Genomic DNA, 14,921 nt, shown 5'->3' with positions numbered 1-14,921 from the left:
AACATAACGTTAGTCCAGACTCTGTTATATCACACCAGCATAATGGGGGAAACATAACGGTAGTCCAGACTCTGTTACATCACACCAGCATCATGGGAAACATAACGGTAGTCCAGACTCTGTTACATCACACCAGCATCATGGGGAACATAACGGTAGTCCAGACTCTGTTATATCACACCAGCATCATGGGGGAACATAACGGTAGTCCAGACTCTGTTATATCACACCAGCATCATGGGGGAACATAACGGTAGTCCAGACTCTGTTATATCACACCAGCATCATGGGGGACATAACGGTAGTCCAGACTCTGTTATATCACACCAGCATCATGGGAAACATAACGGTAGTCCAGACTCTGTTATATCACACCAGCATCATGGGGAACATAACGGTAGTCCAGACTCTGTTATATCACACCAGCATCATGGGGGAACATAACGGTAGTCCAGACTCTGTTATATCACACCAGCATCATGGGAAACATAACGGTAGTCCAGACTCTGTTATATCACACCAGCATCATGAGGGAACATAACGGTAGTCCAGACTCTGTTATATCACACCAGCATCATGGGGGAACATAACGGTAGTCCAGACTCTGTTATTTCACACCAGCATCATAGGGGAACATAACGGTAGTCCAGACTCTGTTATATCACACCAGCATCATGGGGGAACATAACGGTAGTCCAGACTCTGTTATATCACACCAGCATCATGGGGGACATAACGGTAGTCCAGACTCTGTTATATCACACCAGCATCATGGGAAACATAACGGTAGTCCAGACTCTGTTATTTCACACCAGCATCATAGGGGAACATAACGGTAGTCCAGACTCTGTTATATCACACCAGCATCATGGGGGAACATAACGGTAGTCCAGACTCTGTTATATCACACCAGCATCATGGGGGAACATAACGGTAGTCCAGACTCTGGAATATCACACCAGCATCATGGGGGACATAACGGTAGTCAGAACTCTGTTATATCATACCAGCATCATGGGGGAACATAACGGTAGTCCAGACTCTGTTATATCACACCAGCATCATGGGGGAACATAACGGTAGTCCAGACTCTGTTATATCACACCAGCATCATGGGGGAACATAACGGTAGTCCAGACTCTGGTATATCACACCAGCATCATGGGGGAACATAACGGTAGTCCAGACTCTGTTATATCACACCAGCATCATGGGGGAAATAACAGTAGTCCAGACTCTGTTATATCACACCAGCATCATGGGGGAAATAACGGTAGTCCAGACTCTGTTATATCACACCAGCATCATGGGGGAACATAACGGTAGTCCAGACTCTGGTATATCACACCAGCATCATGGGGGACATAATGGTAGTCAGAACTCTGTTATATCATACCAGCATCATGGGGGAACATAACGGTAGTCCAGACTCTCGTATATCACACCAGCATCATGGGGGAACATAACGGTAGTCCAGACTCTGTTATATCACACCAGCATCATGGGGGAACATAACGGTAGTCCAGACTCTGTTATATCACACCAGCATCATGGGGGAACATAACGGTAGTCCAGACTCTGTTATATCACACCAGCATCATGGGGGAACATAACGGTAGTCCAGACTCTGGTATATCACACCAGCATCATGGGGGAACATAACGGTAGTCCAGACTCTGTTATATCACACCAGCATCATGGGGGAAATAACGGTAGTCCAGACTCTGTTATATCACACCAGCATCATGGGGGAAATAACGGTAGTCCAGACTCTGTTATATCACACCAGCATCATGGGGAACATAACGGTAGTCCAGACTCTGGTATATCACACCAGCATCATGGGGGAACATAACGGTAGTCCAGACTCTGTTATATCACACCAGCATCATGGGGGAAATAACGGTAGTCCAGACTCTGTTATATCACACCAGCATCATGGGGGAAATAACGGTAGTCCAGACTCTGTTATATCACACCAGCATCATGGGGAACATAACGGTAGTCCAGACTCTGGTATATCACACCAGCATCATGGGGGAACATAACGGTAGTCCAGACTCTGTTATATCACACCAGCATCATGGGGGAACATAACGGTAGTCCAGACTCTGGTATATCACACCAGCATCATGGGGGACACAACGGTAGTCAGGACACTCTTATATATGACACCAGCATCATGGGAAACATAACGGTAGTCTAGACTCTGTTATATCACACCAGCATCATGGGGAACATAACGGTAGTCCAGACTCTGTTATATCACACCAGCATCATCAAATCAAATCAAATCAAATTTATTTATATAGCCCTTCGTACATCAGCTGATATCTCAAAGTGGGGAACATAACGGTAGTCCAGACTCTGTTATATCACACCAGCATCATGGGGGAACATAACGGTAGTCCAGACTCTGTTATATCACACCAGCATCATGGGGGAACATAACGGTAGTCCAGACTCTGTTATATCACACCAGCATCATGGGGGAACATAACGGTAGTCCAGACTCTGGTATATCACACCAGCATCATGGGGGACATAACGGTAGTCAGGACACTCTTATATATGACACCAGCATCATGGGAAACTTAACGGTAGTCCAGACTCTGTTATATCACACCAGCATCATGGGGGAACATAACGGTAGTCCAGACTCTGTTATATCACACCAGCATCATGGGGAACATAACGGTAGTCCAGACTCTGTTATATCACACCAGCATCATGGGGGAACATAACGGTAGTCCAGACTCTGTTATATCACACCAGCATCATGGGGGAACATAACGGTAGTCCAGACTCTGTAATATCACACCAGCATCATGGGGGAACATAACGGTAGTCCAGACTCTGCTGTTGTGAAATGATGTCTGAGGGAATAAACTGTTTTGTTGTTGTTTAAAGTGACCTCTTTGTTGCTGTAATGTCGTTAACAAACATGGCCGTTTCACCGTTCCAGACTTTAACTGTCATTCTTCTTTTATGTGAAAGAACAACAACATTTAACAGTTTTTTAAAACAACCAGTTTTATTTGTCTTTATCTGGCCGAATGTGTACCGGGAAAGGTCCATTCAGTGTTATTGACTTCAAACAGAATCAGGATTGCAATGTCAACCGTTTGACTAAATAAACTTTATTTACAAACACCGATCAATAACAACAAGAACCGTCGTTTACCACCTAAAGGTTTTTGACCTCACATAGGGACAACGAGGAGTTTATTTCAACCCAAAACCCTGGATAGAGAGGCTCAGTGAATGTGGAGCGGAATGTGTGTAGGTGAGTGAGTGTGTCAGAGGAGGACAGAGTGTAGAAGGACAGAGTGCCGGCCGGCCAGTCCAGATACACTCCTACTCTGTTGGACGAGGAGGAGGCAGGTAAGTCAGTTCTCTCCTTATTGTGCCTGGCAGTGTAACCGTAATCAGAGCAGCTCAGACTCCAGGACTTGTCATTGCATCCAAGCTTACTGTCATCGGAGTTTCCTGTCCTGCCGATTCCTCTGTACGTCATTCCTATGTCATCGCCTCCCCCACTCATCTCTGCCTCCCAGTAACAGCGCCCAGTCAGACCCTCTCTACACAGCACCTGTGGCCAGAACTCAAATCTCCCTGGGCGATCAGGATACGGCTGCTCCTCTTTCCCCCGTGTCACCTTCCTGTTCCCCTCTGACAGAGAGAGGTGTCTGCATGCTGTGTTCGGGTCCAGTGTGACATCACAGGCATCTGATAGGGTAAGATCAATATTAGAAATCATCATCAGAATGTTAATCATCAAGGCCTTTTATGAGGAGCATTGACTCATTGATTAAAACATCTAACTAACAGACGGCACTGGATGGAATGAAATAATGAAATGATGATTAATTGTTGAGTATATCGACTGTGTACTGTACTGACACAATAAAAAGTAGTTAAAAAGAAGAGAGAGAGAGTACTTGTAAATAATGTGTTTTTTAGTATTTCATTTATCGTCTTTTTCATCTACATTTGTCTGTATTTTATATGACCATTTGTATGCAAGCCTGTACAGTATATCCCTCTGGGCAAAAACTGGTTGAATCAACATTGTTTCCATGTCATTTCAACAACAAAAAAGTACATGTGAGGACGTTGAATCAACGTTAAAAACTGACTGGATTTTAGATTTTTTATTTTTTTTTCATCTAACTTTTAACCTAAATCCACTGACAGGGTGACAATTCTTCGTTGATTTCACGTGGAATTCAGGTTAGTCGATAACTTAACCGAATGTCAATCAAAACTAGACGTTGAACTGATGTCTGTGCCCAGTGGGTCTGATTCTACTTCCTTAAGATGGCGGCTCATATTTCATCTGACCACGTAGGTCAAACAGTTGAGTAATATGACTCTGAGGTTATGCTATTTCCTGTCTCATCACCAGTAACACATTTCACATTTTCTTCACAGCAGTCAACACTTACATTTTTTCAGCAGCCAGTACTCTCCACGGTGGTCAACACTGCACAGGAAGCAGAACAGTGACTCAGTAAAACACACACATAACCACACACTCACACAACCACACAACCACACACTCACACAACCACACACTCACACACAAATATTGTTTATTGGATATTAAATACAGGGGCTAAACTTTGGTTTTAGAAGTGGGGGTGACATATATATATATATATATATATTTATATATATTTCCAGTTGGATAAACACTCCAAACAGCCTACCTGATCACATGGAGGCGTCCACATGGTCCTAAAGCACACCGTTGCCTCGTTTTGTATAAAACTGGGGGGCGGGGGGGGGTGGATGTGGTGCCCCTGATTAAATAGTTATAACTAACCCAGGAAACCTGAACCAAAATTGTCCAATTGACACAAACTTCACAAACACTCTCTACATACTTGAGTTTCTCCAGTCTCCAGTGTGGATCCTCCAGTCCAGCAGAGAGCTGCTTCACTCCTGAGTCTCCTGGGATATTGTAGCTCAGGTCCAGCTCTCTCAGGTAGGAGGGGTTGGACCTCAGAGCTGAGGCCAGAGAAGCACAGCCTTTCTTTGTGATCAGACAGCGTGACAACCTGCAGAGTTTATCACATATTTACACCCTCTAGTGGTGAAAAGGGAACATATTTACACCCTCTAGTGGTGAAAAGGGAACATATTTACACCCTCTAGTGGTGAAAAGGTAACATTTACACCCTCTAGTGGTGAAAAGGGGACATATTTACACCCTCTAGTGGTGAAAAGGGAACATATTTACACCCTCTAGTGGTGAAAAGGGAACATATTTACACCCTCTAGTGGTGAAAAGGGAACATATTTACACCCCCTAGTGGTGAAAAGGGAACACATTTACACCCTCTAGTGGTGAAAAGGGAACATATTTACACCCTCTAGTGGTGAAAAGGGGACATATTTACACCCTCTAGTGGTGAAAAGGGAACATATTTACACCCTCTAGTGGTGAAAAGGGAACATATTTACACCCTCTAGTGGTGAAAAGGGAACATATTTACACCCTCTAGTGGTGAAAAGGGGACATATTTACACCCTCTAGTGGTGAAAAGGGAACATATTTACACCCTCTAGTGGTGAAAAGGGAACATATTTACACCCTCTAGTGGTGAAAAGGTAACATATTTACACCCTCTAGTGGTGAAAAGGGGACACATTTACATCCTCTAGTGGTGAAAAGGTAACATATTTACATCCTCTAGTGGTGAAAAGGTAACATATTTACATCCTCTAGTGGTGAAAAGGGGACATATTTACACCCTCTAGTGGTGAAAAGGGAACATATTTACACCCTCTAGTGGTGAAAAGGGGACATATTTACACCCTCTAGTGGTGAAAAGGGAACATATTTACACCCTCTAGTGGTGAAAAGGGGACATATTTACACCCTCTAGTGGTGAAAAGGGAACATATTTACACCCTCTAGTGGTGAAAAGGGAACATATTTACACCCTCTAGTGGTGAAAAGGGAACATATTTACACCCTCTAGTGGTGAAAAGGGAACATATTTACACCCTCTAGTGGTGAAAAGGGAACACATTTACACCCTCTAGTGGTGAAAAGGGAACATATTTACACCCTCTAGTGGTGAAAAGGGAACATATTTACACCCTCTAGTGGTGAAAAGGGAACATATTTACACCCTCTAGTGGTGAAAAGGGAACATATTTACACCCTCTAGTGGTGAAAAGGGAACCTGTTTACACCCTCTGGTGGTGAAAAGGGGAAATGGCAGGTGTGTGTCTTCTCAAACTCAACAAACATTCGCATTAAAAAAATGACCCGATTAAAATAATATTACAATCACATAATTATATAACTAAAAACATTTGACTTCAAGAAATAAAGCATCTTGAAAATAAAAATAAATAATATCAATAGATTGTGTAAGTCTTCCTCTTCCAAACATGAATCTGCAGTTCGGTAACTATGACATTTAAAATTCAGCTGATTACTCTGATATTATTTATTTAACTAGGCAAGTCAGTTAAGAACAAATTCTTATTTACAACGACAGCCTACTAATTGTTCTCTATAAATACCTATAGAACTATCCCCTTTAGTGAACTAATACAGACTACTGACCTCAGTGTCTCCAGTTTACAGTGTGGATTCTCCAGTCCAGCAGAGAGCAGCTTCACTCCTGAATCCTGCAGGTTGTTGTCACTCAGGTCCAGCTCTCTCAGGTTTGAGGAGGTTGAGTTGAAAGCTGAGGCCAAGGCTTCACAGCATTTCTCAGTGAGGTTACACCCATTAAGCCTTTGAAAAGTAAAGCGCAATGGAAATTAATTTAGACAACTGTGTGTACTGTGTACAGTACATGTAGCAGAGTATTTGAGGATCAACCATAAATAAGTTATATGCTAATGTATATTCTAACTGACACGCCTACTCATTCAAGGGGTTTTCTTTGTTTAAAGCTAATTTGTGGAATTTCTTTCCTTCTTAATGCGTTTGAGCCAATCAGTTGTGTTGTGACAAGGTAGGGGTGGTATACAGGAGATCGCCCTATTAAGGTAGGGGTGGTATACAGGAGATCGCCCTATTAAGGTAGGGGTGGTATACAGGAGATCGCCCTATTAAGGTAGGGGTGGTATACAGGAGATCACCCTATTAAGGTAGGGGTGGTATACAGGAGATAGCCCTATTAAGGTAGGGGTGGTATACAGGAGATCGCCCTATTAAGGTAGGGGTAGTATACAGGAGATCGCCCTATTAAGGTAGGGGTGGTATACAGGAGATCGCCCTATTAAGGTAGGGTTGGTATACAGGAGATCGCCCTATTAAGGTAGGGGTGGTATACAGGAGATCGCCCTATTAAGGTAGGGGTGATATACAGGAGATCGCCCTATTAAGGTAGGGGTGGTATACAGGAGATAGCCCTATTAAGGTAGGGGTGATATACAGGAGATCGCCCTATTAAGGTAGGGGTGGTATACAGGAGATAGCCCTATTAAGGTAGGGGTGGTATACAGGAGATAGCCCTATTAAGGTAGGGGTGATATACAGGAGATCGCCCTATTAAGGTAGGGGTGGTATACAGGAGATAGCCCTATTAAGGTAGGGGTGGTATACAGGAGATAGCCCTATTAAGGTAGGGGTGGTATACAGGAGATAGCCCTATTAAGGTAGGGGTGGTATACAGGAGATCGCCCTATTAAGGTAGGGGTGGTATACAGGAGATAGCCCTATTAAGGTAGGGGTGGTATACAGGAGATAGCCCTATTAAGGTAGGGGTGGTATACAGGAGATAGCCCTATTAAGGTAGGGGTGGTATACAGGAGATAGCCCTATTAAGGTAGGGGTGGTATACAGGAGATAGCCCTATTAAGGTAGGGGTGGTATACAGGAGATCGCCCTATTAAGGTAGAGGTGGTATACAGGAGATAGCCCTATTAAGGTAGGGGTGGTATACAGGAGATAGCCCTATTAAGGTAGGGGTGGTATACAGGAGATCGCCCTATTAAGGTAGGGGTGGTATACAGGAGATAGCCCTATTAAGGTAGGGGTGGTATACAGGAGATAGCCCTACTAAGGTAGGGGTGGTATACAGGAGATAGCCCTATTAAGGTAGGGGTGGTATACAGGAGATAGCCCTATTAAGGTAGGGGTGGTATACAGGAGATAGCCCTATTAAGGTAGGGGTGGTATACAGGAGATCGCCCTATTAAGGTAGGGGTGGTATACAGGAGATAGCCCTATTAAGGTAGGGGTGGTATACAGGAGATAGCCCTATTAAGGTAGGGGTGGTATACAGGAGATCGCCCTATTAAGGTAGGGGTGGTATACAGGAGATAGCCCTATTAAGGTAGGGGTGGTATACAGGAGATCGCCCTATTAAGGTAGGGGTGGTATACAGGAGATCACCCTATTAAGGTAGGGGTGGTATACAGGAGATCACCCTATTAAGGTAGAGGTGGTATACAGGAGATAGCCCTATTAAGGTAGGGGTGGTATACAGGAGATAGCCCTATTAAGGTAGAGGTGGTATACAGGAGATAGTCCTATTAAGGTAGGGGTGGTATACAGGAGATCGCCCTATTAAGGTAGAGGTGGTATACAGGAGATAGCCCTATTAAGGTAGGGGTGGTATACAGGAGATAGCCCTATTAAGGTAGGGGTGGTATACAGGAGATCGCCCTATTAAGGTAGGGGTGGTATACAGGAGATCACCCTATTAAGGTAGGGGTGGTATACAGGAGATAGCCCTATTAAGGTAGGGGTGGTATACAGGAGATCGCCCTATTAAGGTAGGGGTGGTATACAGGAGATAGCCCTATTAAGGTAGGGGTGGTATACAGGAGATCGCCCTATTAAGGTATGGGTGGTATACAGGAGATAGCCCTATTAAGGTAGGGGTGGTATACAGGAGATCGCCCTATTAAGGTAGGGGTGGTATACAGGAGATAGCCCTATTAAGGTAGGGGTGGTATACAGGATATCGCCCTATTAAGGTAGGGGTGGTATACAGGAGATAGCCCTATTAAGGTAGGGGTGGTATACAGGAGATCAACCTATTAAGGTAGGGGTGGTATACAGGAGATCACCCTATTAAGGTAGGGGTGGTATACAGGAGATCACCCTATTAAGGTAGAGGTGGTATACAGGAGATAGCCCTATTAAGGTAGGGGTGGTATACAGGAGATAGCCCTATTAAGGTAGAGGTGGTATACAGGAGATAGCCCTATTAAGGTAGGGGTGGTATACAGGAGATCGCCCTATTAAGGTAGAGGTGGTATACAGGAGATAGCCCTATTAAGGTAGGGGTGGTATACAGGAGATCGCCCTATTAAGGTAGGGGTGGTATACAGGAGATCGCCCTATTAAGGTAGGGGTGGTATACAGGAGATAGCCCTATTAAGGTAGGGGTGGTATACAGGAGATCGCCCTATTAAGGTAGGGGTGGTATACAGGAGATAGCCCTATTAAGGTAGGGGTGGTATACAGGAGATAGCCCTATTAAGGTAGGGGTGGTATACAGGAGATAGCCCTATTAAGGTAGGGGTGGTATACAGGAGATCGCCCTATTAAGGTAGGGGTGGTATACAGGAGATAGCCCTATTAAGGTAGGGGTGGTATACAGGAGATAGCCCTATTAAGGTAGGGGTGGTATACAGGAGATAGCCCTATTAAGGTAGGGGTGGTATACAGGAGATAGCCCTATTAAGGTAGGGGTGGTATACAGGAGATAGCCCTATTAAGGTAGGGGTGGTATACAGGAGATCGCCCTATTAAGGTAGGGGTGGTATACAGGAGATAGCCCTATTAAGGTAGGGGTGGTATACAGGAGATCGCCCTATTAAGGTAGGGGTGGTATACAGGAGATCGCCCTATTAAGGTAGGGGTGGTATACAGGAGATCGCCCTATTAAGGTAGGGGTGGTATACAGGAGATCGCCCTATTAAGGTAGGGGTGGTATACAGGAGATCGCCCTATTAAGGTAGGGGTGGTATACAGGAGATCGCCCTATTAAGGTAGGGGTGGTATACAGGAGATAGCCCTATTAAGGTAGGGGTGGTATACAGGAGATAGCCCTATTAAGGTAGGGGTGGTATACAGGAGATCGCCCTATTAAGGTAGGGGTGGTATACAGGAGATCGCCCTATTAAGGTAGGGGTGGTATACAGGAGATAGCCCTATTAAGGTAGGGGTGGTATACAGGAGATAGCCCTATTAAGGTAGGGGTGGTATACAGGAGATAGCCCTATTAAGGTAGGGGTGGTATACAGGAGATCACCCTCTTAAGGTAGGGGTGGTTTACAGGAGATAGCCCTATTAAGGTAGGGGTGGTATACAGGAGATCACCCTATTAAGGTAGGGGTGGTATACAGGAGATCACCCTATTAAGGTAGGGGTGGTATACAGGAGATAGCCCGATGTGGTAAAAGACCAAGTCCATATTATGGCATATTTATAGCTCAAATAAGCAAAGACAAACGACAGACCATCATTACTTTAAGACATGGAGGTCAGTCAATAACAATGTCAAGAACTTTTAAAGTTTCTTCAAGTGCAGTCGCAAAAACCATCAAGCGCTATGATGAAACTGGCTCTCATGAGGACCGCCACAGGAAAGGAAGACCCAGAGTTACCTCTGCTGCAGAGGATAAGTTCATTAGAGTTACCTGCACCTCCGATTGCAGCCCAACTCAATGCTTCACAGAGTTCAATTAACAGACACATCTCAACATCAACTGCTCAGAGGAGACTGAGTGAATCAGCCCTGAAGAAACCACTACTAAAGGACACCAATAATAAGAAGAGACTTGCTTGGGCCAAGAAAGACGAGCAATGGACATTAGACCAGTGGAAATCTGTCTTTTGGTCTGATGAGTACAATTTAGAGATTTTTTTCCAACTAACGTGTCTTTATGAGACGCAGAGTAGGTGAACGGATGATCTCCGCATGTAGTTCCCACCGTGAAGAATGGAGGAGGAGGTGTGATGGTATTTTGCTGGTGACACTGTCAGTGATTTATTTAGGATTCAAGGCACACTTAACCCGCATGGCTAACACAGCATTCTGCAGCGAAACGCCATCCCATCTGGTTTGCACATAGCGGGACTATCATTTGTTTCTCAACAGGACAATGAACCAAAACACACCTCCAGGCTGTGCAAGGCCTATTTGACCAAGGAGAGTGATGAAGTTGCCCATCAGATGACCTGGCCTCCACAATCACCTGACCTCAACTCAATTGAGGTGGTTTGGGATGAGTTGGACAGCAGAGTGAAGGAAAGCAGCCAAAAAGTGCTCAGCATATGTGGGAACTCCTTCAAGACTGTTGGAAAAGCATTCCTCATGAAGCTGGTTGAGAGAATGTCAAGAGTGTGCAAAGCTGTCATCAAGACAAAGGGTGGCTACTTTGAAAAATCTAAAATATATTTTGATTTGTTTAACACTTTTTTGGTTACTACATGATTCCATATGTGTTATTTCATAGTTTTTATGTCTTTACTATTATTCTACAATGTAGAAAAAAATATTTTTTTAAATAAAGAAAAACCCTTTAATGAGTAGGTGTGTCCAAACTATTGACCCGTACTGTATATATACTTTTTTAACGTGTATTTACAGAACAGCTCTGGAGGCTTTGACCACTGGCAGCAGCCTCAGAAGACCTTCCTCTGATCTGGAGTATTTCTTCAGGTCAAACACATCCAGCTCCTCTTCTGAAGTCAGCAACACAAAGACCAGAGCTGACCACTGTGCAGGTGACAGGTTGGTTTTGGACAGATTTCCTGAATGCAGGTATCTTTGGATCTCCTCCACTAGAGAATGGTCATTCAGTTCATTCAGGCAGTGGAACAGATTGATGCACCTCTCTGAAGATGGAGTGTTCCTGATCTTCTTCTTGATGTACTTGACTGTTTCCTCATGGCCCCGTGAGCTGCTTCTGGTGCTTCTCGTCTGTGTCAGTAGGCCGTGTAAGTGAGTCTGATTGGACTCCAGTGAGAGGCCCAGAAGGAAACGGAGGAACAGGTCCAGGTGTCCATTCTCACTCTGTAAGGCTTTATCCACTGCAATCGTGTGGAAGGTGATGGCAGGATTCAACTTCACGAGACATTTTCTGATGAAGGATCGGTCTTCGGTCATCGGGTTGACATTGCTGTTGTTGAAGGAGAGGAAAACATATAACGCAGCCAGAAACTCCTGAACGCTCAGATGCACAAAGCAGTACACCTTGTCCTGGAACGGCCCATAGTCCTGTCTAAAGAGCTGCGTACACACTCCTGAGTTCACTGAGGCTTCAGTGACATCAATGCCATACTTTTTCAGGTCTGCCTCATAGAAAATGAGGTTGCCATTTTCCAGCTGGTTAAAAGCAAGTTTCCCCAGTGCCATGAAGCTCTCTTTATCCCTGCGTGGATCTCGCTCACCTTTCTTGTGATATTTATCATTCATCTGTTTGGTCTGAAATATCAGTAACCCAATAAATAATTGAGTCAGAGTCTTGGGCATCTCTTCATTCTTATCTGAACTCAACACATGCTCCAGAACTGCAGCTAAGATCCAACAGAAGACTGGAATGTGGCACATGATGTGGAGGCTCCTTGATGTCTTTATGTGTGAGATGATTCTGTTGGCCAGGTCCTCATCACTGAATGTCTTCCTGAAGTACTCCTCCTTCTGTGGGTCATCGAACCCTCGTACCTCTGTCACCTGGTCAACACACTCAGGAGGGATGTGATTCGTTGCTGCAGGTCTGGAGGTTATCCAGAGGAGAGCAGAGGGAAGCAGATTTCCCTTGATGAGGTTTGTCAGCAGCACGTCCACTGAGGTTGGCTCTGTGACATTACACCAGCTCTTACCGGTCTCGTAGTCGAGGGTCAGTCGGCACTCATCCAGACCATCAAGGACAAATATAACTTTGTACTTGCTTTCATTGCAGTTTCCTGGTTTTTGCAATTTTGTTAAAATGTGATTCAAAAAGTCTGTCTCAATCACTCTAGTCTCTAAGACACATTTATGTAGAAGTTCTAAAAAACTGTACTTTTCCCCCCTCACCAAATTCAGCTCCCGAAAAGGGAGTGAAATTACGAATTGGACATCCTGATTGGCTTTCCCTTCAGCCCAGTCCAGAATGAACTTCTGCACACAGACTGTTTTTCCAATGCCAGCGACTCCCTTTGTCAGCACAGTTCTGATAGGTTTGTCTTGTCCAGAGGATTGTTTGAAGATGTCATTGCAGAGGATTTTAGCCTCTGGTCTAGCTGGATTCTTGGACGTGATCTCGATCTGTCTCACCTCATGTTCCTGATTGACCTCTCCACTTCCACCCTCTGTGATGTAGAGCTCTGTGTAGATCTCATTGAGAAGTCGTTTATGGCCCTGCTTTGGTACCCCGTTGAAAACATGCTGAAACTTCTGTTTTACTTCCAGTTTATATTCATGTTGGAACTTCTCACCATCTTCATCTGAAGGACCTGACGATGGACAATGGTTATAGAATAGTTAGCAAGCATGTGTTGTTCTCTAGACGCTCAACAGTACACAATAAACAAATATACAAATGTTTTTATTTTACAATATATCTGGTTATTGGAGAAAAAAAAATCTAAGCACATGAAATGAATGCACATTTCAAAGAAAAATTGTCATTTTACAAGTTAACCAATAACAAACATACAAATACTGTATAACTTATTTAAGAAAATATATAGAATTTACATTTCAACAATACAATAGAATATATATATATATATTTGCTCAAAACCTTATAGACACAAGAATTCTGAATTACCTAATGGACAGTCTCTGTTTAGCTTCTCAGCGAGATCGTTACGGCTAATCTTCTTCAGGATGTCCAGTGTGATCTGCACAGCCACATTCCCCCTGTAGTTCTGCACCATCTGATCCACTATGTCCAGTCGGCCAGATGTCTCCATCCGGCCCTTTGGAATGTGAAGGAAGCCATCCAGCTGGTTTTCTGTAGTTAGATGCCACTTAAATCTCTTCAGCTCGTCAGAGCCGAGATCATCCAGAACGGCCAGGAGACGCTCTTTCACAGATATGGCCATTGTAGGTCAGTGGAGCCTGTTAAACAGCAGATGGGGCCATTATAGAGACTGTTAAACAGCAGATGGGGCCATTATAGAGACTGTTAAACAGCAGATGGGGCCATTATAGAGACTGTTAAACAGCAGATGGGGCCATTATAGGTTAGTGGAGACTGTTAAACAGATGGGGCCATTGTAGGTCAGTGGAGACTGTTAAACAGATGGGGCCATTGTAGGTCAGTGGAGACTGTTAAACAGATGGGGCCATTATAGGTCAGTGGAGACTGTTAAACAACAGATGGGGTCATTGTAGGTCAGTGGAGACTGTTAAACAACAGATGGGGTCATTGTAGGTCAGTGGAGCCTGTTAAACAGCAGATGGGGCCATTATAGAGACTGTTAAACAGCAGATGGGGCCATTATAGAGACTGTTAAACAGCAGATGGGGCCATTATAGGTCAGTGGAGACTGTTAAACAGCAGATGGGGCCATTATAGGTCAGTGGAGACTGTTAAACAGCAGATGGGGCCATTATAGAGACTGTTAAACAGCAGATGGGGCCATTGTAGGTCAGTGGAGACTGTTAAACAGATGGGGCCATTGTAGGTCAGTGGAGACTGTTAAACAGCAGATGGGGCCATTATAGAGACTGTTAAACAGCAGATGGGGCCATTGTAGGTCAGTGGAGACTGTTAAACAGATGGGGCCATTGTAGGTCAGTGGAGACTGTTAAACAGCAGATGGGGCCATTATATAGACTGTTAAACAGCAGATGGGGCCATTGTAGGTCAGTGGAGACTGTTAAACAACAAAGCATGTAGCGTCATAATCTACAAGCCCCGACATCTGCACTATTGTGAGAAATACATGTACATCATGATTTGCTATTACTTACATTACTACCATTTTCCACATAATA

The 14,921-nt window shown here is 44.2% G+C and overlaps 1 protein-coding gene across 1 annotated transcript; it reads right to left on the bottom strand.

Annotated features, from left to right (window-relative positions):
* Nucleotides 1-3,187: 3,187 nt before the first annotated feature.
* LOC139365237 (NACHT, LRR and PYD domains-containing protein 3-like) lies at nucleotides 3,188-14,158 on the bottom strand. The gene is made up of 6 exons (XM_071102737.1): nucleotides 13,747-14,158; nucleotides 11,578-13,429; nucleotides 6,587-6,760; nucleotides 4,890-5,063; nucleotides 4,449-4,486; nucleotides 3,188-3,729 (listed from the first exon to the last, which is right to left on the bottom strand). The coding sequence occupies exons 1-6, from the start codon at nucleotides 14,021-14,023 to the stop codon at nucleotides 3,188-3,190; spliced, it is 3,057 nt and encodes a 1,018-aa protein (XP_070958838.1). The 5' UTR covers nucleotides 14,024-14,158.
* Between the last annotated feature and the right edge of the window lie 763 nt (nucleotides 14,159-14,921).

The sequence above is a fragment of the Oncorhynchus clarkii genome, chromosome 13 (assembly GCF_045791955.1).
Source record: "Oncorhynchus clarkii lewisi isolate Uvic-CL-2024 chromosome 13, UVic_Ocla_1.0, whole genome shotgun sequence".
In the NCBI taxonomy this organism is placed as follows: domain Eukaryota; kingdom Metazoa; phylum Chordata; class Actinopteri; order Salmoniformes; family Salmonidae; genus Oncorhynchus; species Oncorhynchus clarkii.
This window is presented reverse-complemented; position numbering and strand designations above follow the sequence as displayed.